The 25,707-nt window shown below is 54.1% G+C and overlaps 5 protein-coding genes across 5 annotated transcripts; 3 read left to right on the top strand and 2 right to left on the bottom strand.

The window, feature by feature from the left end:
- Nucleotides 1-1,948: 1,948 nt before the first annotated feature.
- J4E84_006201 (uncharacterized protein) lies at nucleotides 1,949-7,163 on the top strand (the record flags this gene model as incomplete). Its single annotated transcript, XM_049388792.1, has 2 exons — nucleotides 1,949-6,523; nucleotides 6,579-7,163. 2 exons carry the CDS (start codon nucleotides 1,949-1,951, stop codon nucleotides 7,161-7,163), a joined length of 5,160 nt encoding a protein of 1,719 aa, XP_049243691.1.
- Nucleotides 7,164-10,859: 3,696 nt separating this feature from the next.
- J4E84_006202 (uncharacterized protein) lies at nucleotides 10,860-11,922 on the top strand (the record flags this gene model as incomplete). The annotated part of the gene is made up of 3 exons (XM_049388793.1): nucleotides 10,860-10,929; nucleotides 10,981-11,451; nucleotides 11,525-11,922. 3 exons carry the CDS (start codon nucleotides 10,860-10,862, stop codon nucleotides 11,920-11,922), a joined length of 939 nt encoding a protein of 312 aa, XP_049243692.1.
- A 1,702-nt stretch (nucleotides 11,923-13,624) lies between these two features.
- On the top strand, nucleotides 13,625-14,497 carry J4E84_006203 (uncharacterized protein; the record flags this gene model as incomplete). The annotated part of the gene is made up of 2 exons (XM_049388794.1): nucleotides 13,625-13,848; nucleotides 13,912-14,497. The coding sequence occupies 2 exons, from the start codon at nucleotides 13,625-13,627 to the stop codon at nucleotides 14,495-14,497; spliced, it is 810 nt and encodes a 269-aa protein (XP_049243693.1).
- A 384-nt stretch (nucleotides 14,498-14,881) lies between these two features.
- J4E84_006204 (uncharacterized protein) lies at nucleotides 14,882-15,320 on the bottom strand (the record flags this gene model as incomplete). Its single annotated transcript, XM_049388795.1, has 2 exons — nucleotides 14,882-14,907; nucleotides 14,978-15,320. The coding sequence occupies 2 exons, from the start codon at nucleotides 15,318-15,320 to the stop codon at nucleotides 14,882-14,884; spliced, it is 369 nt and encodes a 122-aa protein (XP_049243694.1).
- A 3,729-nt stretch (nucleotides 15,321-19,049) lies between these two features.
- On the bottom strand, nucleotides 19,050-23,858 carry J4E84_006205 (uncharacterized protein; the record flags this gene model as incomplete). The annotated part of the gene is made up of 6 exons (XM_049388796.1): nucleotides 19,050-19,504; nucleotides 19,556-20,363; nucleotides 20,414-20,619; nucleotides 20,670-22,082; nucleotides 22,132-22,202; nucleotides 22,258-23,858. 6 exons carry the CDS (start codon nucleotides 23,856-23,858, stop codon nucleotides 19,050-19,052), a joined length of 4,554 nt encoding a protein of 1,517 aa, XP_049243695.1.
- Between the last annotated feature and the right edge of the window lie 1,849 nt (nucleotides 23,859-25,707).

A 25,707-nucleotide genomic window follows, 5' to 3' on the forward strand; every position in this document is an offset into this window, starting at 1 on the left:
TTGCCTAGAACCATCAGTAGACCTGAAGTCGTAGAACGAATAGCATTCCTAAAGATAGCATGCATGTGGCATTATTCGCGCGTGTCATTGCACGATCATCGCGCGATCAACGTCCGTCTATCGAAAACGCAGAATCCAGGAACCAGAAAGCAGGTAATGGCTTGACTCGGTGGCGGACAATTACTTTCCAAGCCTGCGGACCCCGTTCCGTGCCGCCATCATTCTTACGAACGGCGGCGACTGACATCATACGCGTCGTCACGGACCCAGATTTCCCATCTTTGTTTTGGGGGTTGGGAAATGTGTCTTTGTTTGACAACCTGTTATTTGGGCATGACTCGGCAGCGGGCAGGATAGGGGTACCTGAGATGAAGTGATCGATCGTGCGTCTGCGCAGAATTGCTTGTGCAGTTGTGGCGCGAGGATAATTATGGGTACGACGGACATGTCTCGATCGAGACGGCCTGTCGTGATCGAAACCACGTTGCGCATACAGAAGACAGCTAACAGCTGCAAGTCAGGGTCAATGAATTGCCCGGAGGTAGGTACCACGGGAATATAACGATTGGGTTTGCTGCAGCCTCTTAGCGGTGCGTGGTGTCACTCGCAGTTGGGATGCGGCCAACGTCCCGACCGTTGCGCTGGAGCCCCGCCGTTCATCGCGGCACAGTCCAACTTCACCATGACCACGGCGCAGGCCTCTTCGGACATGAAGCTATTCGGCATCACTCTTCCGAATTCCGTCGTTCCTGATCTCCGCCCGCCGCAGGGTCCCTCATCTCCCATGCCGTCTTGCATGTCGCGGTGATGGCTGGTGGTGCTCACGATGGTGGTACCGAAGACTGGTAGCATGCAGCGATCGGCCGCCAAAAGGAAGCTACGACCCCGCTAAGCGACGTTTGAGCAGGGGAGCTCCCGACACCATGACGTCAGGCGCCCGACAACATCATACGCGTCGCTGCAACCTGCTTGCACACACGGCACGACTTGCTCTTCCATCCTGCTGCATGCGCCCTAATGATAGGAGGGATACACTGCCGCCAGGGATTCCGTACCCGATGCTCGACAAGGCCAGCCACAGTGCCGTCGATCGGGCCTGGGCTCTGTGTGCTTTTGCTCCACCAGCTCGTTTCGCACTGCACTCATGCCTGCGAAGGCGTATCGACCGCCCGGTATTGGCCTGCCTGAGATGACACATGTCTCCCCAACCTCACTTCCTGCATGCCATTGGTATCCTTCCTGCAAACTAACCTCGTCCAGTGCAAAGAGTACCGTAGGCAGCCTTTTCGCTAGAGCGTTTCAGCTCCACTTCCGGCTGCAATTCAACTCCAACCCTGGCAGCAGCCCGCTCTCCGCGGTTCATCGACGATGTTAGGCCATCCCATTTCCAGCCACAGGCCGTTCCCACCCCTGTTGCAGCAGCTACCCGCTTGTCTCACCACGCTGAGTGGAGGCCATGCCACCAGGATGCGCTGACGCCCCGCTCGAGGCTGGAGCTTGTGAGTAGTGTGACGCAATACTCCTCCTGTTCGTTGCACACACTATGGCGCCAAAGCAGGTTTACTCTGCCTCTCCACAACTGAGGCGCAAGCTCTTGCTCCTGGAAACCAGCATTCGACGTCATCCGTTCCAGCATGCTCAATTGAGGAGTAGTTATCATAAATGCCTGCTTCTCTGTGATCCTTCCGCACTTTCTGATCCCTACAAAGACGAACCATTCGTCAATTGATATATGACAGACGAACACTTTTCCTCCCACAACTACTCGTACTACTCTTTCCCCCCAACCCCTAATAGACATTCCCCCCGGTCTACACGCTCTCAGTCTATATCAAGCAACGTATCAGGAAGCGGCCATCATCGAGCTACTTCCTACAGCACCTCATCCTACACAGTGAATCACGGACACGACAACTCCTACAACGTCTCGAGCGTTCTATTCAACAACATGCCTTCCCCAGCAGCTGGAAAGGGTGACACCCCCCGCACCCCTACCAAGCTCGGACGAAAGCCACAATCATCTGCCCCCAAGCTGAACAAGCCCAAGTCGGAGGACGCCCCCACCCCCGATGTGCCTGAGCAAGCCGAGGACGTAAAGAAGCAAGGAGAGGAGAAGGCCGAGGACACCAAGAACCAGGCACAAGACACCGCCGAAGACACCAAGCAAAAGGGCGAGGAGACTGCCCAAGATGCCAAGGGCAAGGCGGAAGAGGCTGCTGAAGACACCACCGGCAAGGTATCACAAGCTGGTGACGAACTAGAGCAGGCCGACCCCAAGCCCATCGACGACGACAACGACGCCGACGAGGAGGCTGAGGAGACTGGCGACGACGCTACACACAAGGCAGGAGACGATGCGGAAGACACCGCAGAGGACACTGCCGACAACACAGAGGACGATGCGACAGAGACCACCGAGCAGGCCGCTAACACCGGCAAGCAAGCCGGTGGAGGCGCATTGAGCGGTGCTCGCGGTCTAGCCGGCCGCGCATCCAACCTCGCTGGCAAGGCGAAGCAGGACCCACAAGGAGCTGCTCAGGATGCTGGTAGCGATGTCCAGGAGGCTGCCCAAGACACAGCAGAAGATGCGCAGGAAACTGCGGAGGACACTGCTGAGGGCGCTCAGGACACTGCCGAGTCGGCCAAGGACACCGCTGAGTCCAAGGTTGGCGACGCAAAGGACACTGCTGAAGACGCAGCGGAAGATGCGCAAGACACCGCAGAGGACGCGACTGAAGATGCCCAAGGCACTGCAGGAGACGCCACTGAGGACGCCCAGAGCAAGGCTCAGGATGCCACCGACGACGCCAAGGACGCCGCCGAAGATGCTACCCCCGACCTGAGCATGCTCAAGGGCCTCGAAGTCGACGAGGAGGGCATGATCAAGAACAAGGATGGCAGGAACGTCGGCCGCCTTGTAGAAGGTGATGCCGAGGACCTCGCCGGTTACCCCATCGGCGACAACGGCGAGATCCTCGACGACGATGGTGATCTCGTTGGCCGCTGCGAACTTACACCTGAGATGGTTGAGGAGCAGGCCAACGAGGCTGAGGAGGCCGGCGACAAGATTCCCAACATCAGCATCTTGAAGGGCCTCACCGCCGACCGATCTGGTCAAATCCTCAACGAGGATGGTGACTTTGTTGGTCACCTTGTCGACGGCGACCCATCCGCTATCCAGGGCAAGGAGTTCAACGAGAACGGCGAGATCCTCGACGATGACGGCAACGTCATTGCTAAAGCAGAGCTTTCCCCCGAAGCCGCCGACCTCCCTGCTTACCAGCAAGACGACGAGGATGAGGATGAGGAAGATGGTGACGCCACCGAGGGTGTCACCGATGCCGTCGACGGAGCCAAGTCTACTGCCGAAGATGCTAAGGACGGCGCTGAGGAGAAGGCTGCTGACGTCGAGGACGAGCTTCCCGGCGTCGAGGCCCTCGAGGGCATGGAGATCAACTCCCAGGGAGAGATCCTCAACGACGATGGCGACGTTGTTGGCAACGTTGCTGACGGCGATCTCGAGAACATCGATGACGTCAAGGGCCTCACCGTCAACGACAAGGGCGAGGTTGTTGACAAGGACGGAAACGTTCTCGGCACGGTCGAACTTGCTGAGGGTGCTGCCGACAAGCTCAAGGAGTCTGCCTCCGGCGCTCTCGACACCAGAATCTTGGACGGCCTCAAGGTCAACAAGAAGGGCAAGGTCCTTGATTCTGAAGGCGAGGAGATTGGTGAGCTCAAGGAAGGTGAGCTCAGCGACTGCGCTGGCAAGAAGATCAACGACCAGGGCGAGGTTCTCGACAAGGATGGCAATGTCATCGGCAAGGTCGACGTTGTCCCTGGTGAGGCCGCATTCACTGCCATCAAGGAGCTCAAGGAGCAGCTTGGTGAGCCTCTCGAGGGAGAGGAGGAGCAAGACGAGGAGGAGGGTGAGCCTGAGATGAAGGAGATCACCCCCGAGATCGATGAGCTTGAGGGCTTCAAGGTCAACAAGAAGGGCCAAGTTCTCGATGAGGAAGGCGAGCCCATTGGTGAGCTCACCGAGGGTGACCCTGCCAAATGCGCCGGCAAGAAGATCAACGACAAGGGCGAGGTCGTCGACAAGGACGGCAATGTGCTCGGCAAGGTCAAGGCTCTGCCCAAGATGGTTGAGGCCTCCGAGTTGCCGGAAGAACCCGAGGTCAAGGAAGTTGAGGTCACCCCAGACATCAACGAACTTGAGGGCCTGAAGGTCAACAAGAAGGGCCAGGTTCTCGACGAGGAGGGCGAGCCTATCGGTGAGCTTACCGAGGGCGAGGCTTCCGAGTGCGCCGGCAAGAAGATCAACGAGAAGGGTGAGGTCCTTGACAAGGACGGTAACGTCATCGGAAAGGTCAAGGCCCTCCCCAAGATGGTCGAGCAGAAGGTTGGCGAGGCTGAGGATGCCGCCGAAGATGCTCAAGACGCCGCCGAGGACGCTCAGGATGCTGCTGAGGATGCTGAGGACGCTGCCGAGGAAGCTCAGGACGACGGCCGTCCTCCTCTTTCCATCCTTGATGGTCTCACCGTCAACAAGTCTGGCAAGCTCATCGACTCCAACGGCAACGTCGTTGGCGAGCTTACCGAAGGTGACGCGAAGAAGCTTTCCAAGTCTGGCACTTCCTGCGACGCCGAGGGTCAGTTCTGGGACAACAAGGGCAACGTCATTGGCCGCGCCCAGACCATCCCTCAAGAAGAAGGCGAGGAGGAAGCTCCTTTCGCCGGTCTTGACGGCCTCGTCGTTGTCAAGGATGGCTTCGTCGAGGATGACAAGGGCAACCGCGTTGGCCAGGTCACCGAGGGCGACGCTAAGAAGCTCGTTGGCCGTTCCGTAGATGAGGACGGTGATATCCTTGACAAGAAGGGATCAGTTGTCGGCCACGCTGAACGCTACGAAGAGCCCGAGGAGGAGGCTCCTGAAGAGGAGCAGCCTGAGGACTTGTCTATCCTTGCTGGCAAGACTGTCAACAAGCAGGGCAACGTCATCGGAGACGAGGGTGTGCCTATTGCACGCCTCGTCGAGGGCAACCCCAAGGAGCTTGCAGGCCGCAAGATCAACGAAGAGGGTCTCATCTTCAACGACACTGGCAAGCAGATCGGTCGTTGCGAGCTCATCCCCGAGAACGAGCGTGAGAGCAAGCCTGAAGGCATCTTTGCTGGTCTTGAGGGACTCCGCGTCATCCAAGGCGGCATGGTTGCTGATGAGGATGAGAACACTGTCGGCAGGATTGTTGAGGGCAACCCCAAGCGTCTTGTTGGCATGGCTGTGGACGAGGATGGTGACATTCTTGACAAGTACGGCAACGTCAAGGGCCACGCTGAGCCTCTTGAGGAGGAAGAGGAGGAGGAGCCCGCCGACCTTTCCATTCTCGATGGTCTCACCCTGAACAAGCAGGGCTACCTCGTCAACGGCGAAGGCATTCCCGTCGGTAAGCTCGTTGAGGGCAACCTTGGCGAGCTTGCTGGACGCAAGTCCGACGGCGATGGTCTCATCCACGGTGATACCGGCAAGGTTGTCGGTCGCTGTGACATCATTCCTCCCAACGAGCGCCCCGAGCGCAAGGAGGGCCCATTCGCTGGATTCGAGGGACTTCGCGTTGTCAAGGACGGATTTGTCGACGACAACGACGGCAACCGTGTTGGTCAGCTCACCGAAGGTGACCCCAAGAGGCTTGTTGGTCACACTGTTGATGAAGACGGTGACATCATCGACAAGTACGGCAATGTCAAGGGCCATGCTGAGCCATGGTCTGAGGAGGAAGCGGAGGAGGTTGACCTCTCCGCCCTTGCTGGCTGCACTGTCAACAAGGCTGGAAACATTGTCGACTCCAGCGGCACCGTTCTCGGACATGTTGTTGAGGGTGACCCAACCACCCTTGCCGGCAAGAAGGTCGATGGCAAGGGCCAGATCTGGGACAACGAAGGCAACGTCATTGGACGTGGTGAACTTTCCCACGGTCAGAACCCAGGACCCGAGGGTCCCTTCGCTGGCTTCGATGAGGCTACTGTTGCCAAGGACGGTACCGTCCAGACACCCTCTGGCGACATCGTCGGTCGCGTCACTGAGGGTGATGTCAAGAAGCTTGTCGGCCACAAGGTCGATGAAGATGGCGACATCAACGACAAGAACGGCAACGTCATCGGCAAGGCCGAGCGCTGGGAGCCTGAGGAGAAGGAGCGCCGCGTCAACCCCATGGCTGGCATGCGTGTCAACAAGGAGGGTGAGGTCCGCGACGAGAACGGCGATGTTGTTGGCCGTCTCACTGCTGGTGACCTTGGTCACTGCGCTGGTCTCGAGATTGATGACAACGGCTATGTTGTCGACAACGATGGCAACAAAGTCGGTGAAGTCACTCTCCTGGAGAACATCCAAGAGGAACCCGATGAGGATGAGACCGACGAGGAGAGGCAGCGTCGCGAGGACTCTGAGCTCGCCAAGAAGATGTCTGCCATCTGCGAAGACACCCTTCAGCGTGTCCAGCCTGTCATGAAGCAGATCACTGAGGTATGTTCCACTCCTAATCCATCACCATCACAAACATGTACTAACAACCGCCCAGCACATCGAGCAAGCCGACCGCACACCCCGCGACGAGCTCGACGAAGAGGAGCTTGTCAATAACGTCAAGCCCCTCATCGAGGAAGGCTCTCGCATCCTCAACGACTGCAACGGCTCCCTCCGCGGTCTCGACCCCGACGGTCGCATCGCCGCCCAAGCCAAGGGCCGTCAGCAAACCGGCGAAGCCTCACCCGAGGAGTACAAGCTCGCCGACAACCTCAAGGAGCTTACTACCTCCGTCGTCACCACCATCGACAACGCGAAGAAGAAGATCTCCGACATGCCCCACGCCAAGAAGAAGCTCAACCCTCTTTGGTCCCTGCTCACCGAGCCCCTCTTCCAGATCATCGCTGCTGTTGGTCTGCTGTTGACGGGTGTGCTCAACCTCGTTGGCAAGCTGCTCAACGGTCTTGGTCTCGGTGGTCTTGTCAACGGTCTCCTGGGTGGCCTTGGTATCAACAAGCTACTCGGCGGTCTTGGCCTCGGCGGCCTAGGCGACATGCTCGGTGGCGGCGACAAGAAGGACAAGAAGAAGGGTGCTTCTGGTCCTATGAGCATGGTCGGTGGCCTGCTCGGCAAGAAATAGACATCTTGACGATGTCTATGGGGACGAGTTGAGACGAAGTAATGTCTATTCACACCTTTGGTTCGAGATTGTTTGTCTGTTTTTTGCATATGATACCACGACCTCCTACCTGGGTCGTCGTTGTCATCGTCTATCGCCATGGGAGTTTGCAGATGTTTCCTGCTTGCTTCCCCCTCCACCATTGGATGTCGACAACACAAGAGATTGGAAGATCGGGGGGTCTGAAGGTCACACCTTTTTGTTGCCGAAGGAAGACGAAGAGTGGGGATTACAATGCAGGCGTGTCTGCGCTGCTTTCCACTGACGGTTTGCATGATTGCAACTTCACCCGGGTATCTGGTCCGATGATGGCATGAATTCCTTGTTTTTTGCTCGTTCAAAAATCAGCGTTCTTGTTTTGTTGTTTTCCGACACGCACATCATCATCATGCCGCGACTCTCAAAGGCCACGAGAGGACGCGCGCATCTTTGGCTAGACCAGCCGGGTTTTCCTTTGTTGCACACCTCAAAATCTGCGATTGTTCTTAGCAAGCATTGGCGTTTCTGTTGTTGGTGGCCATCAGGGGGATGATTGTTGTATGATAGTTGTTGTTAGTTAGTTTTAATCACTTTACTTTGAAATCGTCTTCGCCTTTGCAGTGTGCCATGTGAAGTGAGCTTCGTGAGCTTTGTTGTTGAACTAAGTATGTTCTTTGATCTTGATGTTGTGCAATTCAGCGTGGCATGTGACATGCGTGTTCAATGGTCTTTGATCACGAGGTTGATGGCTGAGGTGTGGTTGGGTCTTTGCTAATGACGTCCTGAGTTGAGGCGTAGCTTGTGAATCTGTTGCGTTCTTGATCATGATGCGCTAAGTTCCGTCTGGCTTTCTGTATGCCAGTAAAGTCCACTCGATGTTCGATCATAGACTTCCTGAGCCTCGGTGAGGCATGTGAAGCTGTTCGGCCTTCGTTCATGACATCCTGGGCTGAAGGCGTAACTCGTGAGTTTGTTGGGACTTTGCCTCATGACGTCCTGGGCCTCGGTATAGTGCGTGGATTTATTAGGTCTTCGATCGTGATGCGCTAGGCTTTGGTGTGGCATCCAAGCCGATTGGGTGTACGATCATAACAGCACCTGGGCATCGGCTCCGCGGCATGTCTTTCACCATGTGTCGAGTTGACAATTAATTTGTGTGTTTGGTGGGACCGAGAGCAGCTATACTGTAACTGTGAAACCGGTGATACCGGTGATACCACGGCTGCCTACTTCGAGGTGGTAGAAATCCACGCGGACGCTCATCTCCTTTGCCTCCTTCATGAGCTTCGATTTGCGCATGCGAAATTCAACAGACTTTGGATCGCATGACTCGCATTCGCGTTGTTTTCGTCCGGAGTGGTTCTGGACTTGTGGCTAGCAGACCCTGAGCCAGCGCTCAAGCTCCCTCCTTCTCCTCGGGGTTGCAGCATTGGCCATGCACCCAGTCGAGCTGGGGGACGGCGTGGATGGGAATCCGATTGGGCACACCTGGCTAAATGCGGCGAACTTTAAATCGTGCCGTTCCCCGAGTGCATCCCTTTTTGCGGGTGCCTGGTGCTGTCTCGAGCTTCGATGCGCCTTGACTTCTTGTCAGCGCTTCAACAACAAGAGTGAAGTTTAGGAGAATTGGAAGAACGTTGTGGCACGCCTTGCAGCCCTGGAGGCTTTGCTGATCTTGACGCAGATCTCGACGCCAGCACCGAGGTATGAAGCTTGATTTGTCTGCATTAGAGTGTCAAAATTACAGGACAGCTGCCATCTAACGAGCTTGGGCCGCCATCCCTCCCGTCTCCCAATATGCACGACGGCACCTCTCGAGCCAGAGTTTCGTACGCCTTGCAAACCTGTTCATCGCAATAACAAGGAACCTTCCATGCGCAAGTTCATCGAGGTCCACGGAAATCGCGACTGTGTAGAGTCCCGAATCTCTGTACTGCCAAGCTGCGTTTCACTCTCGGCGAGGCTGAGCCGTTCTTCTGCAGTACCTCATCGTCCCCACAACTTGACACCATCCGGGTTGGCGGGTGCGTAGCGAGCTGCTGGTGCATCGATATTGCGATTTCAGTACTTCCAACGACGCCGCTGAACCTAGGACATTTCTGCGATCCTGGACTCCGACGGGTGCGGGAAGATCCCCCAGATGCCCGGTCATCGTTATCGGAGTTCTCTCCACCAGACGAGCGCGGGCCTTTCAGTGAACGCGGAACGAAGGAACGAAAGCAGGATCTACATGAACCTCCAACTCTGTAACATCGCGTAAGTAGGGTCAGTCCAAAAAGATGAGAAATGCCCGACACTACGATTAGCACGCGGGACGGTCCACAGGTTCATCTATGGCGACGAGAAACACTGGCCTGCGATTCGCGCGGCCACCAGCACCGCCGGGGGAGCATGTAGCGCATTTGTAAAAGTAGACAACGTGTTAAGGGTGAATTTCGCGCTTTGAATGCGACGCCCAAGGCTAGAGGACCCGGTGCATCTCTGCACTGCGGTACGTCTCCTGGATGCGGGTGTGGCGTGGTGTTTATTGCTCCTTCCCAGATGAGAGGATGGCAGAAAGGCAGTTGACGTGCTGGGTACGGTACCAAGCCAATGGTGACTGGTCAGTCTTCACCTCGGCAAGAGTAGCGAGCTTGCGCAAACCTAAACCCCAGCTCATGCTGTCATCGACCGCGCACTATCGGTCCTAACTTTGCGATCGTCCACTCGCAAGCCGAGCGCAAGGCTTACAATTCTTTGCCATCGTAAATCACCATTCAGAGGACAGCTTTCCGGAAATGCTAACGGGCACACAAGGCCGCGATGCATGGCACCTATGCACACGATCGGTCATGGCTTCTGGAAGCTTGGTACACCACCTGCAGACGCTTGCGGTAGCCAGGCACTTGTATATTCTAGAGCTTTTCGGAGCTGAAAACGCCTACCCGCGACTCGTCCTGGAGTCGCAGGCCAAAATCGCGGGAGGCGGGACTCAGACCATGCCCCAGCCATAAACCTTGAACCACAACTGCTACAGGCACCAATTCCTAGCTCAGAACAGCCCTTTGAATACCTGGCTAAAGAGATCAACCGTAGTCACGCGCCCGTGTGTCGATTAGCAGCAATGCTTGGGCTGCAGGAATCGGCCTAGGGTTTGGAGCGTTCCTGGCGCGTGGTACGTCTCCTATGTACTATAGCTTTATGTGCTATAGTTACCTCAAGCCAAGTACGTTCGCCGGCCTCATCGTGAAACCCAGACATATAATCGCGCCGTCCCGCTGGTCAGCCTTGCACCCCAGCAACCGCTCAGCATGCCTTTCAATCTCACCATTGCTATCCCGACGCTTGTTGGCAGTCTGCTGTCTTTCGTTGCCACAGGGTGCGTTCTCATATCGTACGTTGTGTACGCTGATTCGCAACGGTCTTTCCGTCACGCACTGGTATTGAACCTTGCTTTGGCTGGTAAGAGCTCTTGATGACCATATGAGATCTCCAGACTGACCACGCATACCAGAATTCATCAATTCGCTGAACAATTCGATATCTGGGATCTATGCAATTGCCAATGAAGGTTCCATCGCACCGGGTGCGGCATGTAATCTCAATGGCTGGGTAGGTCAGTGGTCTGTTCAGGCCGCTGACTTCTCTATCCTGGCCATCGCCATAATAACGCTTACTACGATTACCCGTAAAACGTACATGCCCAATGCCTCGCTCATGAGCAAAATACTTATTTGCGGCTCCGTCTGGGTCATTCCTACCATCACAGGTAAGCTCATAGATGCACATCCATCAACGCAAGGCTGACCTGAATGAACAGCGAGTACAGCTGCAGGATTGAACGAGTTGAGCCCCGTCAGCGGAAACTGGTGCTGGATATCGGGCACGCGAACTGACCTGCGCTATGCCCTGGGCCATGGCTGGAGGTTCAGCATCATCTTCGGAACCATTGGAATCTACATCTACATCTGGATCTACATGCGTCGGCACTTTTCGCAACTGCACTCCATGAGCCAAGGAGGGTCATACAATCAAGCCAGCGCCGCCAAGCGCCGCGAATTCCGCCGAGACGACGCCCACGAGCTGAGGAGCGAATCGCAGACGGAGCTGCATGAGATCAACGTGGAGTACGCCTACGAAGTAAAACACTCCGATGGCATGAGCGACACCAACCTCGGAAAAGAGGACATCATTTTTACAGCCAGCGACCTAGAGTCAAACAGCCGCAAAAGCGCCACCACACTATCCCCTCCCATGTCACCCAAAAGCCCTTACTTCCAATCCGCATCAGGTATGTCCTTCCCTATGCAGATGCGCACGAGCATCTCGGCTATCTACAACGTGCCAATACTAATGGTTACCAGCCTTCCCCTCAGAAATGACTGCGCCCTCAGATAAGAAGCGCAGCATCGGCATGATCAGCAACCATCCCGCGCCAATGTCCGGGGCTTACGAGTCGGGCGCACCCCACGAATCGGGAAGTAATCAGCAGGGCGCCACCAGCACAAAGAAGGTCGAGCGAGAAATCAAGAGGATGTTGCTCCTCAACGCATACCCTATTCTGTACATCATCCTCTGGTTACCTGGTATTCTCAACCGCTTGGTGGAAGCTGCGGGCCATCCCAGCTATGCGTTGAGCATTTTGCAATGCTCAACGCAATATATTGGGTTCGCAAACGCCATTACCTATGGCTTCAACGAGCATCTGAAGACGACGCTGAGACGCGACTTCGTCAAGTGGTGGCGGGCGCGGCGGAGTTGAGGTGGTTTCTACACGTTTCTTCTTTATTGGTTGGTTACGACTTTACAAAGATTTAATATTCATGCTATATACCTCACTAGCACATGTGACGAGTGTTCCACGTTTCATATATACGCGCATGTGAATACGGACTGACCGAGGTATCTCGACCAGGCATGGCGGTTTTGATGCGCTGACTTTTCGTCGTCATTTTGAGCCAGCTGCGGATTCATGTCATATCGTGATTATGTGGTTGCGCGACTGTCGCCAGGGCTGGCCAGATTTCGTGTTGCCTTCCATGAAGAACATAAGGCAGAGGTATACATTGCAAGAGGAAATGTCTAATCGTCAGGATTTAACAGCATGTGTACGACTGGCACTTCAGCCACCGTTCGCCAAGCTTAGCATTCCTACATTCGGAGACAGGTCGATACAGGTTCTCCAACTTCTGATAATAATAGTGATACTACTCGCTTTTGCGCACAGTAATACCTGCTCTCCAGAATCCCACTACCCTCTGTAGTTCTCGAATTTCCTCTTCTTCTGCACCGAGGGATCGTTTTCGGCAAATCCATACGATGAGCACCGTTTGCAGTCCTTCCAGTATGCTCGCATGGCCTGCGCTTGCGGGGTCATTCGTCCAGAGCTCGTACGAAGCCCCGGTTTTGCCTGTTAGAACGAATTGGATCGCCCTGATAGCATCGCGCTGAGAAGACGACAGCGGAAGTATGAAATGTGATAGGCTAAACGGAGTCCTGGAAGAGAAGACGTTGAGAGAAAACGGCAGCGTGGAGGCTTCGTTGTAGATCTGACGACAGACGAGATGTAGACGGGGTACGCTGCCGACTGCGTAACCGCGAGACGAGATATCGTAAGTCTGACCGCCCACAGCGTATCTGTCAAGGGGGAAATATGTCAGTACGACTATTGTAGAACCCGTAGACGCACGCGCCAGAATCTACGCACCCATATATTTGATTGCGCAGCTCAGCCGGAAGTCGTAGGAGAGGCGACTCGGTAGAGTTGCGTCTAGATCTAATTTTGTTAGCTCTTTAGACTAGAACAAGCCAATTGGAAGATCTAGTGCTAATGTAGGCTCCAGAGTGCACAGTATTTTCCTTGCACGAGGTGCAACTACTACTACTACTGCGTCTATTCTAGCCCGTTCTGACCTCAATATCTGAGTATGCAGGCTATCCTTTTTCCACGAAGTAGAACTGTGGTTGATGGTATCTTGGATGTGTCTTCGCGAACCATGGTGCCCCTGTGGCCACTCAAGGTGCAACGGGTACTCACATCTCGTTTGCTTTGAACGTTGAAATCGCCCTGTCTGGCCAAATCTCTCTCGTCGGCTTCGGGGCCTGAGTCATGTTGTCGAACATCCTTGGTTTTGGCCTCGCCATCTTTTTCGGAGCGCGTCGATCGATCGATAGGAAATGAGAAGAAAGATAGAGGGTACAAGGTGACAAAGAGAGATCCAGGGTCCATTGCGCTAGCCTCATACAGACCCGCTCACTCACTGACTAGGCAGAGACAATCTCTCACCTGGGTACAGTACTAGCGTATTGGCCGTCACCACGAGATAGAGAAGAACCCTCAAACGCTGCCTCTGCTCGTTATTCTCAGCTACTTCACAACAACACCCCAGCCCGCGTCCAACGGCAATGGCGCATATCTGTGAAAGCTCTACAAAGCGTCAATCCTCTCTGTAATTACATCAATCATGGCGCGCATCTACCCAAACACATTATGGCTATCCAAGCAAGGCGAAATCAGAAGATTCCGGAAGATATATGCGAAGCTCGCGGTGGAACCGAAGGTGGAGCGCATGTCTGAATTCGACCAAATCAAGATAGCAGAAGCCATCTACCAAGGCAAGCTACGTCTCAACGACAACGGTGATGGTATGCTGGATGCCACACCACCTACGACCGATCTCATGGCCATGTAAGCTTGTGACTATGCAATGTTTTTCTATTTGCTGACGTCTTTAAGTACACACCGGAACAGCGTTAGCTCGCCTCTACTCCGTCTCCCGGTCGAAGTGCGCAATAAGATCTTTGCCTACGTCAACAATGGTCTACGCGTCTTCATGAGAGCTGGACCCGGTAATAGAGCCACGAGATCCATCAAGAACGGCACTCACGAAGGAGCATCTTCTGTGTATCCACCGTTTCTTGATCTCCAGCACACCTGCCGTCAAATCTACAACGAGACAGCGCTGCTTCCCTTCTCTACCAATGAGTACTGGTACTATACCGTCTCTTCGCTAAACGCTTGCAAACCCCTCTTTTTGGGTCCGCAGTGGGAGTGCATCCGCTATATTTCCTTCCCTATCACGATCCGAGCCAGGAAAGAGCTACCAGTCATTGGGAACTTCGATGTAAGAAGGCTGGAAGGCTTGAAAGCCTTCTCTCGTCTAGAAAAGGTCACTTTCTACTTGAACACGGAGCACCCAAATGCTGAGCGTCGGTTCGAAGACGTGAAGACGGTTTTGAAGCACTATCTAAAGGAGGTGGTGTCTGCGGATGTGAAGATTGTGTATGAGCACCGATACCGGGAGGCAGACTTCGTCTCTTGGCCACTTCCATACTGAGAGAAAAGGACTGGCTGACGAAGATGACTTGCGGAGCATCTTGACTTTTTTTCGTTTTGACATGTGGCTGAGCAGGACATGAGAACATCCTGCCAACCTTTCCCGGTTACACATAACGGCACATTTATTTTGCACTATGGAGACTACGTAACAGCTTCAATCTAATTGGAAACAATACACGTAAAAGCTCGACTCACATTGACCATATGAGCAGTGCAAGTTGTTGAATAGCAAGGTTTCATTTCAGCTAAATTGTTTCTGAGAAGAATTCCTCCTACGTGACACAACAATCGTATGCATTTCTTGTTCCTCTCAATAATGTATTTACAAGTCCACCCCGACTTCAGTGAATGCGTACTGCAGTAAGAGGAATTATGTCGCCCTTTATTCCTTGTAAGGACTGTTGCTGCCTACATCGCAGGAAACACATTAGCAATGAGCCTCCCAACATAACACAAACCGGAAGGGAATTTGACTTACATCCTCTGACCGTGTACAGCTTTCCATACCAGTTGTACGACCCAGAGTGGTTACCAAGGCCTGCGCCCTCGGGACGGCACTGGTTCAGAATGTTCTCGAACGCGTCCCAGCACCTCTGCTGATCAAAGCCTCCAGGCCATGAGAGTCTGCCTCCACCCGGAGCATGGTAATAGCCATCGTTCTTGTACAGTCCGTCACCGCAGACGTGTTGACGAGCAGCGTAGAGCTGGTTGCGACTCGAGGCGGGGACGGCGCCGCAAAGTCCGTAGCCTCCGCATTCGGCGGCAGAGACGACAGCTCCTGAGAGCATGACGCCGACGGCGATGATGGAATTGAAGTGCATCTTTGTGGTTGTTTGGAGATCGAGGGGAGGAAGTGAATGTTTTTGGACAAAGGTTGCTTGTTGTGATGATGAGAAGTTATGGCGTGAACTGAAGCCTACTTATACTTCGACCACGTTCACGACTATCCATCTAGATACACTACTCCATACTCCATGGACTTGCTCAAATGCGGATTGACTGCATAGTACGCCCGATGTTCCCAAAAGGTATACATTGCGAAACCTACAGACCTCAAACTTGCTCAATCAGGCGAACGCACGAGACATCACCGCGCCGTCCTCATAGCCTACATGCAGACATCTACAAAACTAGCCCGCCACAGAAGGTGTATATCAAGATCAAAGTAATCATTCTCGTACAACGAGATATTGAGTTCAGCCACACCAAGCTAGAGTACGCTTGATCATCCTATTGGTGGGCAGTAATCCGGACTGCCTTCCGTAGCCGCTGCCATATGCGGCCCGCACCTTCTACTACGCAAAGCTTGGCCGGTTGCGGTGATGATTTCCAAGAGTTGTGCCATTGAACAGTAACGGGGTCATCCGATCGTACCCACCTACCTGGGTACGGCAACGTGCATCATTCCAAGTGCCAAAGAGGCAGGTGTAAGTTGAACGGAAGAGGCACCGAGCTACGTATTCGACATCACATGCAACCGACACAATGCCACTGTGTCGCAGAAGCCCGCATGTTCGCCAAAGATTTCTCAAATGGTCTTGGCTATCGTGTACTAGACTGCGGGCTCGGCTATCGGCCTCGTAGCAAGTAGACCGCAACATCACTGCTAGCTGACTAGACCGCATGAATACGAGGACAGCAGACCCTTTGGCCCCGGATGCATTGGAAGCCGCCCTGGCGCGTCCCACTTCGTAGCTGTCAGAGTCTAGCGATCTTGATAAGTGCGGGGATGGAGAAACTGTTGAACCCGTCGAAATTGATCCTGGAGGAGGGGATCTTTGCGGGGAGAGCACCGGGGACATGCAGGGTGTGTTTGAACACTACTTATCTATGAGGCGATAAGAAAAGAGGCAAGGAATGGTTTATTGCCCACATGACGTCTTAGCCTCATCATTCCTGGTGAAAGTACTCCACTGCGGCGACTACGTCCACATACCTTATCATGCCTTGAAGACGATCGTCACTCCCTCTGCGCACAGCACTTTCTCAAGCCTCTTAACCAGTTTATCCTTCATCAGCTGAAACCTCTCATCAGTGATGTCTCTCCAACTCCCCGTGTAGCCCGCATAGACATTGAATACAATCGTCCTCAAGCCTACCAAAGGCGCCAAAGCCTCCGCTTGCAGGATATCAGTATCGGTAATGTCTCTTCCGAGATGCATTGAAACGGTACGAATGGCGTTGAACTGTGCAGGCATCAAATTCCGCCACCAAACATTTACATCGCTGGGCATCGGCGCGTGTGTAGGCTTGTACCAGAAATTGTTGATGGAGAAGGGAATGAAGCGAGCTTCCGCGTATGTCGAACGACACACGCACAAGATGGCTAGAGGGTGTTTGGTATATTTGTATGAGTCATGGGCTATAGCGAGCGGCCTTTCGGGTTGAGTGCTGAAGATGAAGTAGCTTCCTAGGACATATTCCCAGATATAATCGCGCAACTCTCGAGGTAGGAGGAGCAAAGGTGAGGCCCGCATATTTTCATCGGTGCTGAATTGTTTAGTATTTGGTTATGTACTGAGAGAGCTGTATTGTGCTGAACCCCATGTCGGCTCTACTTACATGGCCTTGTATTTGCCGAATGGTGTCACGTCTACCATATTGTCATGGAGGCGACGAACCGGTGGCAAATGGGCGTGCCTCTTATCTCGAATCATCGTATCGGCAGTGCGGGTCTCGGGCTTGGACTTGGCTGTTTTCGTGTTTCCGCTCCGTATAGTTCTCACGGGCTTATTGACTGGCACTGGCAGGGGCCTCTCAACTATCAACGCGTAACTTTGGAGAACATCGATGTCGCTAAGGGCGTTGATCTATGAGAAGTTGAAATAAAAAGATGCAGATGGAGAATGGAAAGACTTTGGGTTGGTAGCAGTTTCGTGTATTTAGCGAACCAATACTCCTGTCCCATGCCTCCGCTCCACGGTACTGCAATGACCTATCGCTAATGGGCCCCGCACAACTTTTGATCGCACAGCACACCCAAACCAATAGGTCGTCTTGACGAAGAAGAATGGTAGAAGTGAGAAACTCGCTGGGTATTCCATGACCTGAGATTCACTCAAAGGGTGGTACTAAAGTGCAGAAGAACAAATGGGATCCGGTATCCTTTTTCTGTCCGGGCGAATACTTGCGCTCTCTGTGGAAATGAGATCACCATATGTGGTAATGTATCTTCTCGGCCACGCCCTGTTCTTAATTAGTAAGTGGCATAACGTATGATCTCTGGCAGAGCTCACTTACAGGAATAGCAATCGTACCAATTACCCTCGCAAGATTGTGATGTTGAGATCGGAGTTTCCCCATAAGCTCACTAGCGTCTCTTCGATAACTTTACGCGGCTCAGGCTCAACCCAACACATATCACCGCAGACGCAGGTTACGTCAATGGACTTCAGGTTTGGGAGGGATCTTATGGGGATGTCGGCGCATTCGCAACACCAAGTCTGCATCCGCTGCACGGCAGCTATCTGTCCGGGTAGACGTCTCTCAAACCATGGCTTGAAATCCGAGGGCTCCCAGAACCAGAAAGAGCAGACGGTGTAAGCCAGCAAACAGGTTTCGGCGTGTGATTGTCTGCAGACCTGAAGTATGCTATTTTTGGGGTAGTTGTCCCTGTCTTCGAACCACTCCCAGCCGCCTACATACACGATTTTCGCTTGAACAACGTAGGACCAGATCTTGTTTCGTATCTCTGGGGGCAGGCGCAACAATCTTGACTCTTCTGCATTTCGCTGCGCTCTTGTAGTATTGTTAGTCAGGTTTAGATATAACAGAGCCACACTTACATGGCGAGGTAGTAGCTATTCGGAGTAGCACTGAGCATTCCGTTCTTTGGCTTCTTGGTGCTCATGTGTTTCCTTGCAGCTTGCGACTTTGCGCCACGCTCGGGCTGGCGCCTTCTCGCACTGCTTGGTGTTGACATGACTTGTTTGGCAGGAGGAGTCGTCTCTGAGAAGAGAAGTCGTTCCCAAGAGTAGGTGTTGTAGCTTTTGTAGTGCACACGAAAGATGTGAGGCGTGGAGTGAGGAGCTGTGGGAGAGTGTGTAGAGCTCACGCGATTGATTGCAAAAGCTCAAGGTGAGTGAGAGTAAACAGCCTTACCACCAGAAATGAACTTACTCATGCCTTACCTGCACTGCCATAACCTCGCTATCCACCTCCGATCATGTTCGCGCTCATACAGCGTCAAGGTGATAGAACCATCACTCACCCTCCCAAGGTCACGTCCTGCCAACATCTAGTCTTCATTATCCATTGCACAAACTATCCTAGTGCATATGCGTATATACCATCCATTGACCAAACGCCTAACCTCCCCTGGGGTATATTCCATATGCATATTTACCAATGGACCCAAAAACGGTAACAGTAAACAAAAAACAACAGACACACCGATGCCAAAGCACATGCTAGTAATACCGCTTTCATGCAAATTCTGACTCCGTAACGCCATCATGGTATGCATGTCCACCGCCATAACCGTAGCGTCGGAGAACGACCGCTGCTCAGTTCATGACGCCAAACTGCTGAAATCGTAACGCCCATCTCTTTCATACGCCATATGGTTTCACGCTCGGCCCGACGGGCACAGCGAGCGTAGCTTCGTCTGGTATCTTCTTGTTTCCGAATTTGCTTGCCAGCTCTTCGATTTTGGGGATTAGCTCGCCGATCCTAAACGGCTTGCTGACGACGTCGTCCATGCCGGCTGCGAGCAAGGTTGCGATTTGTTCGCTGCGTGCATTCGCCGTGACGGCGATGATGGGGACGTGTCTCTTGAGCTTGCCTTGCTGTTCGAGGGAGCGGATTTGAGAGGTGCATTGTAAACCGTCCATGACTGGCATTTCTTTGTCCATGAGCACCACCGATATGTCTTCTAGCGGAGATTGCTGGGGCGAGGCCCAAAAGGTGGACGCTTTGAGCGCTTCGAGTGCTTCGCCGCCGTGGTTCGCAACGGTCGTTTGAATGCCGTGATTATGGAGCTGTCGCTGAAGTACTTTTTGGTTTACTGCATCGTGTCAGTAGGAGCATATTGGCAGGGGAAACGTCAATGACATACCAAGGTTATCCTCCACGATCAAAACTTTGAGTTCTCTCTTTTTTGGCTTCGGCTTTGACCCAACGTCATCTTTGGCAGGTATGGTCGCAAAGTCCTTGATCTTAGTCGCAATCTTAGACGGCGCAGGCAATTCCCTCTTGCCCTTGTCCTTCGCGTTTGAAACTTTCCTGGACATGGATGGAGTTGGAAGAACTTCGAGAGCTTCTTGTGGCTCGCTGCTTCTCCGACACTTGACGTAAAAAGCAAAGGTACTGCCTTTGCCTGCTTCGGAAGAAACGCCAATCTCTCCACCCTGGAGTTCAGTCAATTCCCGTGAGATGAACAGACCAAGGCCTGAGCCGCCGTATTGGACATGCGTTCGAGGGCTCGCTTGGGAGAATCGTTGGAAGAGGAGCTTCTTTTCTTCAGGCGTAAGACCTCGGCCTGTGTCTCGCACTGCAAACTCCAGATAGATCTCTTCACCATCGCCCCAGTCCGGACCGCAAGTTTGGTCGGTCCTCTTCGCTCGCATGGGGAAGTAGCTAACAGTAGGATGATTGCTGGCTGACGGTCGCTCTCTCGATGCTGATAATACGACTTTGATGGTCCGGGTCTCCTCGGTGGTAGTGAACTTGATCGCGTTGGTGGTGAGATTGATGAGAACTTGGAGCACCCGAGACGGGTCAATCTTCACCCAGTCGACACCTAATTTGGTGAACGAATCGGTAAGGACAAACTCCATCTGGATACCAGCCGTCTGAACTTCTCCTTCGAACATTTTCAGGGCGCGCTGTACGACTTGTAGTGGTTGAGCGTCGACCGGTGTTACCTGACGCACTTGTTAGCAAAGATGTCGCGAATATCATATCGTATTCGTACCATTAGCATTGCGCTGTCGAGTTTCGACAAAGTCAAGACATCGTCGACAATGCGCTTCTGATGCTGCGCACACAAAGCAATCGTTTGCGCCGCATCTATAGAATCGGCCAAAACGGTCTCGTCGATGACATTGGAGCCTGACGCTCTGAAATCGCCCAGGATGGTGCTGATCTCGTCGGCACATTGCAGGATAGCAGAGAGGGGATCTAAATCGTAGTCAGTATAAGAAACATTTTCGTACACGGCAGTATCATACTTCTCATCTCGTGCGACGTAATGTCGATGAAGTTCTCCTGCTGTCGTTTGAGCTCAACGGCTTCCTCCATTTTCCTCTTTTGGAAACCCTCGGCCCACTTCTGTGGAGAAATGTTCGTGATGCTTCCGAAAACGCTCTTCAGCTGCCCATCCTCATCTTTCTCGGGGTACGCCTGGAACAAGACCCATGTTTCGCTCTTGTTCCGGTTGCGGTCCTCCCAAGGCGCTTTGAAACGGAATTCTATGTTGATAGGTGTGGTGTTGTTTACTAGTTCCTTCCAGTGCGCGAGAATGAGGTCTTGATCCTCGTCTTTGACATAGTCAATCCATCTGTCGGTCATCTCCGGCTCTCTTGGCACTCGTGCAATCTCATACCACGTATCGTTGCAGTAGGTTATGCGCCCAACGTGGTCAGCAATGAAGAGACCTGCAGGAGACAATTCAGCCATTCGCGTAAATCTCGTCTCGCTTTCCCTGGCTTCTTGTGTACGTGCAGCGAGCTGTGTAGAGAGGTTGTAACGGTCTTCCGCTGCGAGCCGGGCTGCCCTCTGCCCCCTTCGGATTTCTTCCTCGAACAAAACGACGGAAGCGAGAGAGGTCGCGAGTTGGCGACTCAATAGCTGGATGAAGAGGTTGTAATCGTCATCGTAAGGCCTTCGCGGATTTATGCCCATGACCAAGAAGCCAAGTATGTTTTCACCAGTCGTAGGATGGATCGGGCAGATGACCACGTCGCGGCAGGGATCTCCAAAACCTCGCCATTCGAGTCCGTCCATCATGGAATGTGGCAGGTCGGCTGATCCGATGCTAACAACCACGGGCTTGTCGGTCTTCATTACTTCGCGGAAAACCGGCCCGAATCCTTCTTGCCCTTCTTTCAAATCAATGTGGTCAGGAGCAGCTTGATGGCCGGCTGGCACACCAAGCGAGCCCTCGAGGAAACACTGTTTCGAGCCAAGCAAGCTGCTAGATTGCAAGGAAGACGAGTCACTATCATTCTCATCGTTTACGCTGTAGAGCATTACTACCGGGGTATCGAACTCGTTCTCGGTGAGTGCTATTAGCACTTGATCCCAGAAACCCTTTACTTCCCGAGCGGTGGCAGTCCGTTCGCCGACTTCGCGGAGAGTGAGCATTCGCCTTTCCGCAATCTTCCGCCGTGTCTTTTCGAAAGCTGGGTTGTAAAGACCCATGACCGTGCCGTCTTCGCCGACCATTGGGATGATGGACCATGAGAAGTACGTTTCCTCAAGGAAGCCGCTGCGTTTCATAAACAAGCAGTCGTCGTCCTTCATAGTCGCTTGCCCTGTGAGACGGGCGTTTGCGAATACTCCCTTGACCTCATCCCAGATTTCTGCCCAAGCTACTTTGTAACTCTGGCCCATGAGCGCAGGATGCTTCTGCCCTGCAAGCCCTGATCGAGATGTTAATTGATGTCTGAATGTCAGTACGCGAGTACTTACCAATATAGGCTTCGTTGTAAATAGCCACAAGCTCTTCTCCCCAGTACATAGCTGCAGGATGGGGACTCGCCCTGATGGCCATTAGAATCGAAGTTCAAGTGTTCCGCGCCATAGTAGTCAACTCACATGATGAGATTACACATTGCGCGAAGGTCGTTGGACCAGTATTCGATGGGGCCCAAGGGTGTAGATGCCCAATCGATTGAGCGGGCAAATTGGATGTGTCGAGGGAGAGAGGGCGATATCGCTAGTCTGGTCCAGTCGAAGAAACCCATGTCGTGGTGCTCATTTCGGTGGGTGTTAGTTTCTCTATGAAACGGGTCAACGTCGCCTGCAGTGTGAGCTCGCAATACGCACTCGTTCCCAAAGGAAGAGGAATCTTCCGCTGCGGATAGGTCGATCTGAGATAGCCTAGGAATCATGCTATTGCCTCTGTCGGCGAACTTCTTGTAGTTTGGTTCAGGCTGGGGCGCGGAGATGGGAGGCGTCGGTTCACCCTGGGGGATTGTAGGGATGGTGCTCCCGAAGTAATCCTGCGGTTCGCCTTGTTGCGTTGAGGGTACGGAGGCATCCCCGTTAGCTGCAGACTCAAGGCCTGCGGACGAGGTCGAAGGTATAGCGAAATCGTTGGGGCCGTCTACAGCGGGCAAAACTATGGCAGGGGCGGACACGGTACCAGACACGACGCGCAACCGTTTCCGCAAGGTGTAACAAGTCCATACAATGCCACCGTGTTCTACCGGAGTCGGATTCGCCCCGGAACCGTCTCCCTGGACTGCAGTGCTCAACAGCCATCCTCGAAATTGTTGTGTTGCGTGCGCCGTGTCGTGGTCGGAGGGAGTGCCCGCAGGCTTGCCAGCTACCAGCTCCCAGGTGGAGGAGTCTAGTCGGAGGGCACTGTTGGAGAAGAGTATCTGCAAGCTGGACGTTTCGGGAATGTAGTTTGCAAAGTCGCCCGTGTCGACGATGAAGGTGGGCCGCTCATCCTGCTCGAGCAGCTCGACTATGCCGATGGATCCCAGTACGCGCAACGGATCATGCTTTTCGCGCGAGTCTGGCGATGCCGCGGGGGGCAGGCTTGAGCGCTCTGACGTGCGCCCGCTGGCAGCGCCCGAGGGGCCTGGGGGACTGAGGCCGCTGAAGGTGCCCCGTGCGAGTGTGACGGTCTTGATGCCACTGTCCTCGCGTGTCTTGCTGAGCATCCTGTAGGCCTCGGAGGTGGAGAAGCGTGCGGGCAGCTGGGGTCGGATATTGCGCGACGAGGAGAAGAAGAGCGGCGAGGGTGGCTGGCCGTCGAGACGGAACTGGGCGCTCTTGGAGAAGCCGAAGTGGTCGAGCGAGTGTCGCGAGCGTGGGTGCGCTTTTCGGCGCTTGTGCAGCGGCTCGCTGGCGGGTGCTCGTAGGTGCGGCGATGTAGGCGCGAGGGCGTCGTCGGTGGAGGGAGGAGCAGGGCGCTTTATGCCAATGACCTGGCGAGCGCCGTGCGCAGAAGCCGGCGGCGGAGTGCAATGGCGACGGTCAAGCGGCGAATTTGGCGTCCATGGAGGCTGCAGTATGGCCAAATTGGATGTTTCGTCGAGGGCGCTGGGCGGGTCCGGGGTCGTGGGTGACGTAATTGGAGGCTCGTGATACAGGGCAAACTTCAGCCTGCGCTGCTCGGGCGTGGTGTCGTGATGGTGAGGCGTCGCCGTGTCAATACCTGTGAAGATGGACCGCGGCTCCCTCATAGAAATGCTGGGATGCGAGGCGACAGGCAGGGCGAAAGCCGTTGATGGCGGCCGCACGTCACGCTGCAACGTCAAAGGTCGGTGTGGTGGAGCGTCGTCTCGAGATCTAGCATGCAGTCTCACCGCGTAGGGGCCGAGTCGATGACACCGGGGAACGACGGACGCTCAAGGGCGGCTTCTGCGATGGCGAGGCTGGGCGGGTCGGTGTGCAGCTGCGCGGCGACGGTAGCGATGACGGTGGGATGCGGTGGGTGTCGTGTCCTCAGGGCATCATCGTGATGGCGACAGTCGCTCTGCACATTTGTTTTCAGCCGTCGCTCTGGTGCAGCCAGCGTACAGGACCTCGGGAGCGTCCAGAGCTGTAGATCTCGCTTGCGCGCGTGCTTGGCCCTCCCTGCAACACCCTGGCCAGTCCATCGCCATCGAGATCGCTCTCACCATCCTTTCGTGTTTAGCTTCACATTCGACATGCCCTGGACAGCTATGACGCCGTGCATGGCATTCTGACATGCCCATCTGTACCGTCTGCAGCAACTGGAATGCTGTGGCCCGTCAGTGCACCGCTGCTTTCGCGACTGTGCTGTTCCCCACGTCATGCATCTGACGGGTCTAGACTCGAGCCTCAGACCCGCACCCATTCAACACATGACCCTCTGCATCGTCGCAACCTTGAACCTAAACTTCGAGAAGCCCAAGATTTCGGAATCGTGGACCGGGTTTCTTCTAGCTTATAATTCTCTTCCAGGCATACACTAATAGATGCTTCTTTCCGCCATGTGCTGATCTGTATTGGTCGCCCCTTTCTTACGATGGTACCTCCCTCCATCCCGTTCACATTACGCGAATACCGCCAAGCCTTCCCTACTCTTTACCACCTGCTACCCATCTCATCGTTAACCGCGAGAGACGAGATAATCGCACAGGACGACTTCTCGGCTGCTTCTCGGCACTCTCCAACCATGGGTGAGCTTGTTGTGCCATTCCCACGTGCGCGCACCGTTCCGCGTCCGGGCCCGGGCCGACCTCATATTTTCGAGTCATAGTCACGTGACCGTCTGTCATGTTCTCCAGACACCGTGGCCGCACCCATACAACCCATCACTGTACCTGCCATATCAGTTGTGCAAACGATATCATCAAGGTTTGAAGCAACTGCGCATGCAGTCCATCTCTTTCGTCATCGGACTTGTCTCGTACTCATTCGAAGCATTCCGTTGGCATCGGGAAGCCTCGCCGTTATCGCCTGCCACCACCCGCGTTTGCAACGACAATTTGAAAACATGCGCGGCGGTGCAACATGGTTGAGGTCATCGCATCTCCGAGTGACATCATGCAGCATGCGACACTTCGTGTTTGCAGATATCGTGGCACGATGGGGGCACAAGTCGTCTCGGCTGCAACTGCCTCGAAATTTAGCCACCGTGGCAGGGCATTAATGGCGCATGCGTCGCCAATCCCAGCCACACCACGCTGTGCCATCCACGCCCATCAATAACGATCCTTTGCTTCCGTACCGGAGCAGAAATTTTACACTATTAACATTGAGTACTGCGATCAGATCAGAAAAGAAAGAACTGGAACACGGAGATCAATCAAAACTGTCCTCGACTGGTCGTCGCACGAGGTCAATGAGCACATCTCCACGACCCGACACTGAACGCGCAGCGAAGCGGCCCTCATATATCCACGCCAAGCTTCACTAATAGAACTCTTGCAAACCATGGAGCTCCGGCTAGCCGCCAGACGTATCAGGCCGGTTCATCCCCCCACTTTTCCTGCCCGCCTGTCAGTAGAGTGGTCAGCTTCGACATGCCCCTCCACTCGAAGCCGTGCTGCTTCCCCTCATGCC

The sequence above is a fragment of the Alternaria hordeiaustralica genome (genome assembly GCF_023758085.1).
Source record: "Alternaria hordeiaustralica strain BMP 2776 chromosome Unknown scaffold_11, whole genome shotgun sequence".
NCBI classification, from domain to species: domain Eukaryota; kingdom Fungi; phylum Ascomycota; class Dothideomycetes; order Pleosporales; family Pleosporaceae; genus Alternaria; species Alternaria hordeiaustralica.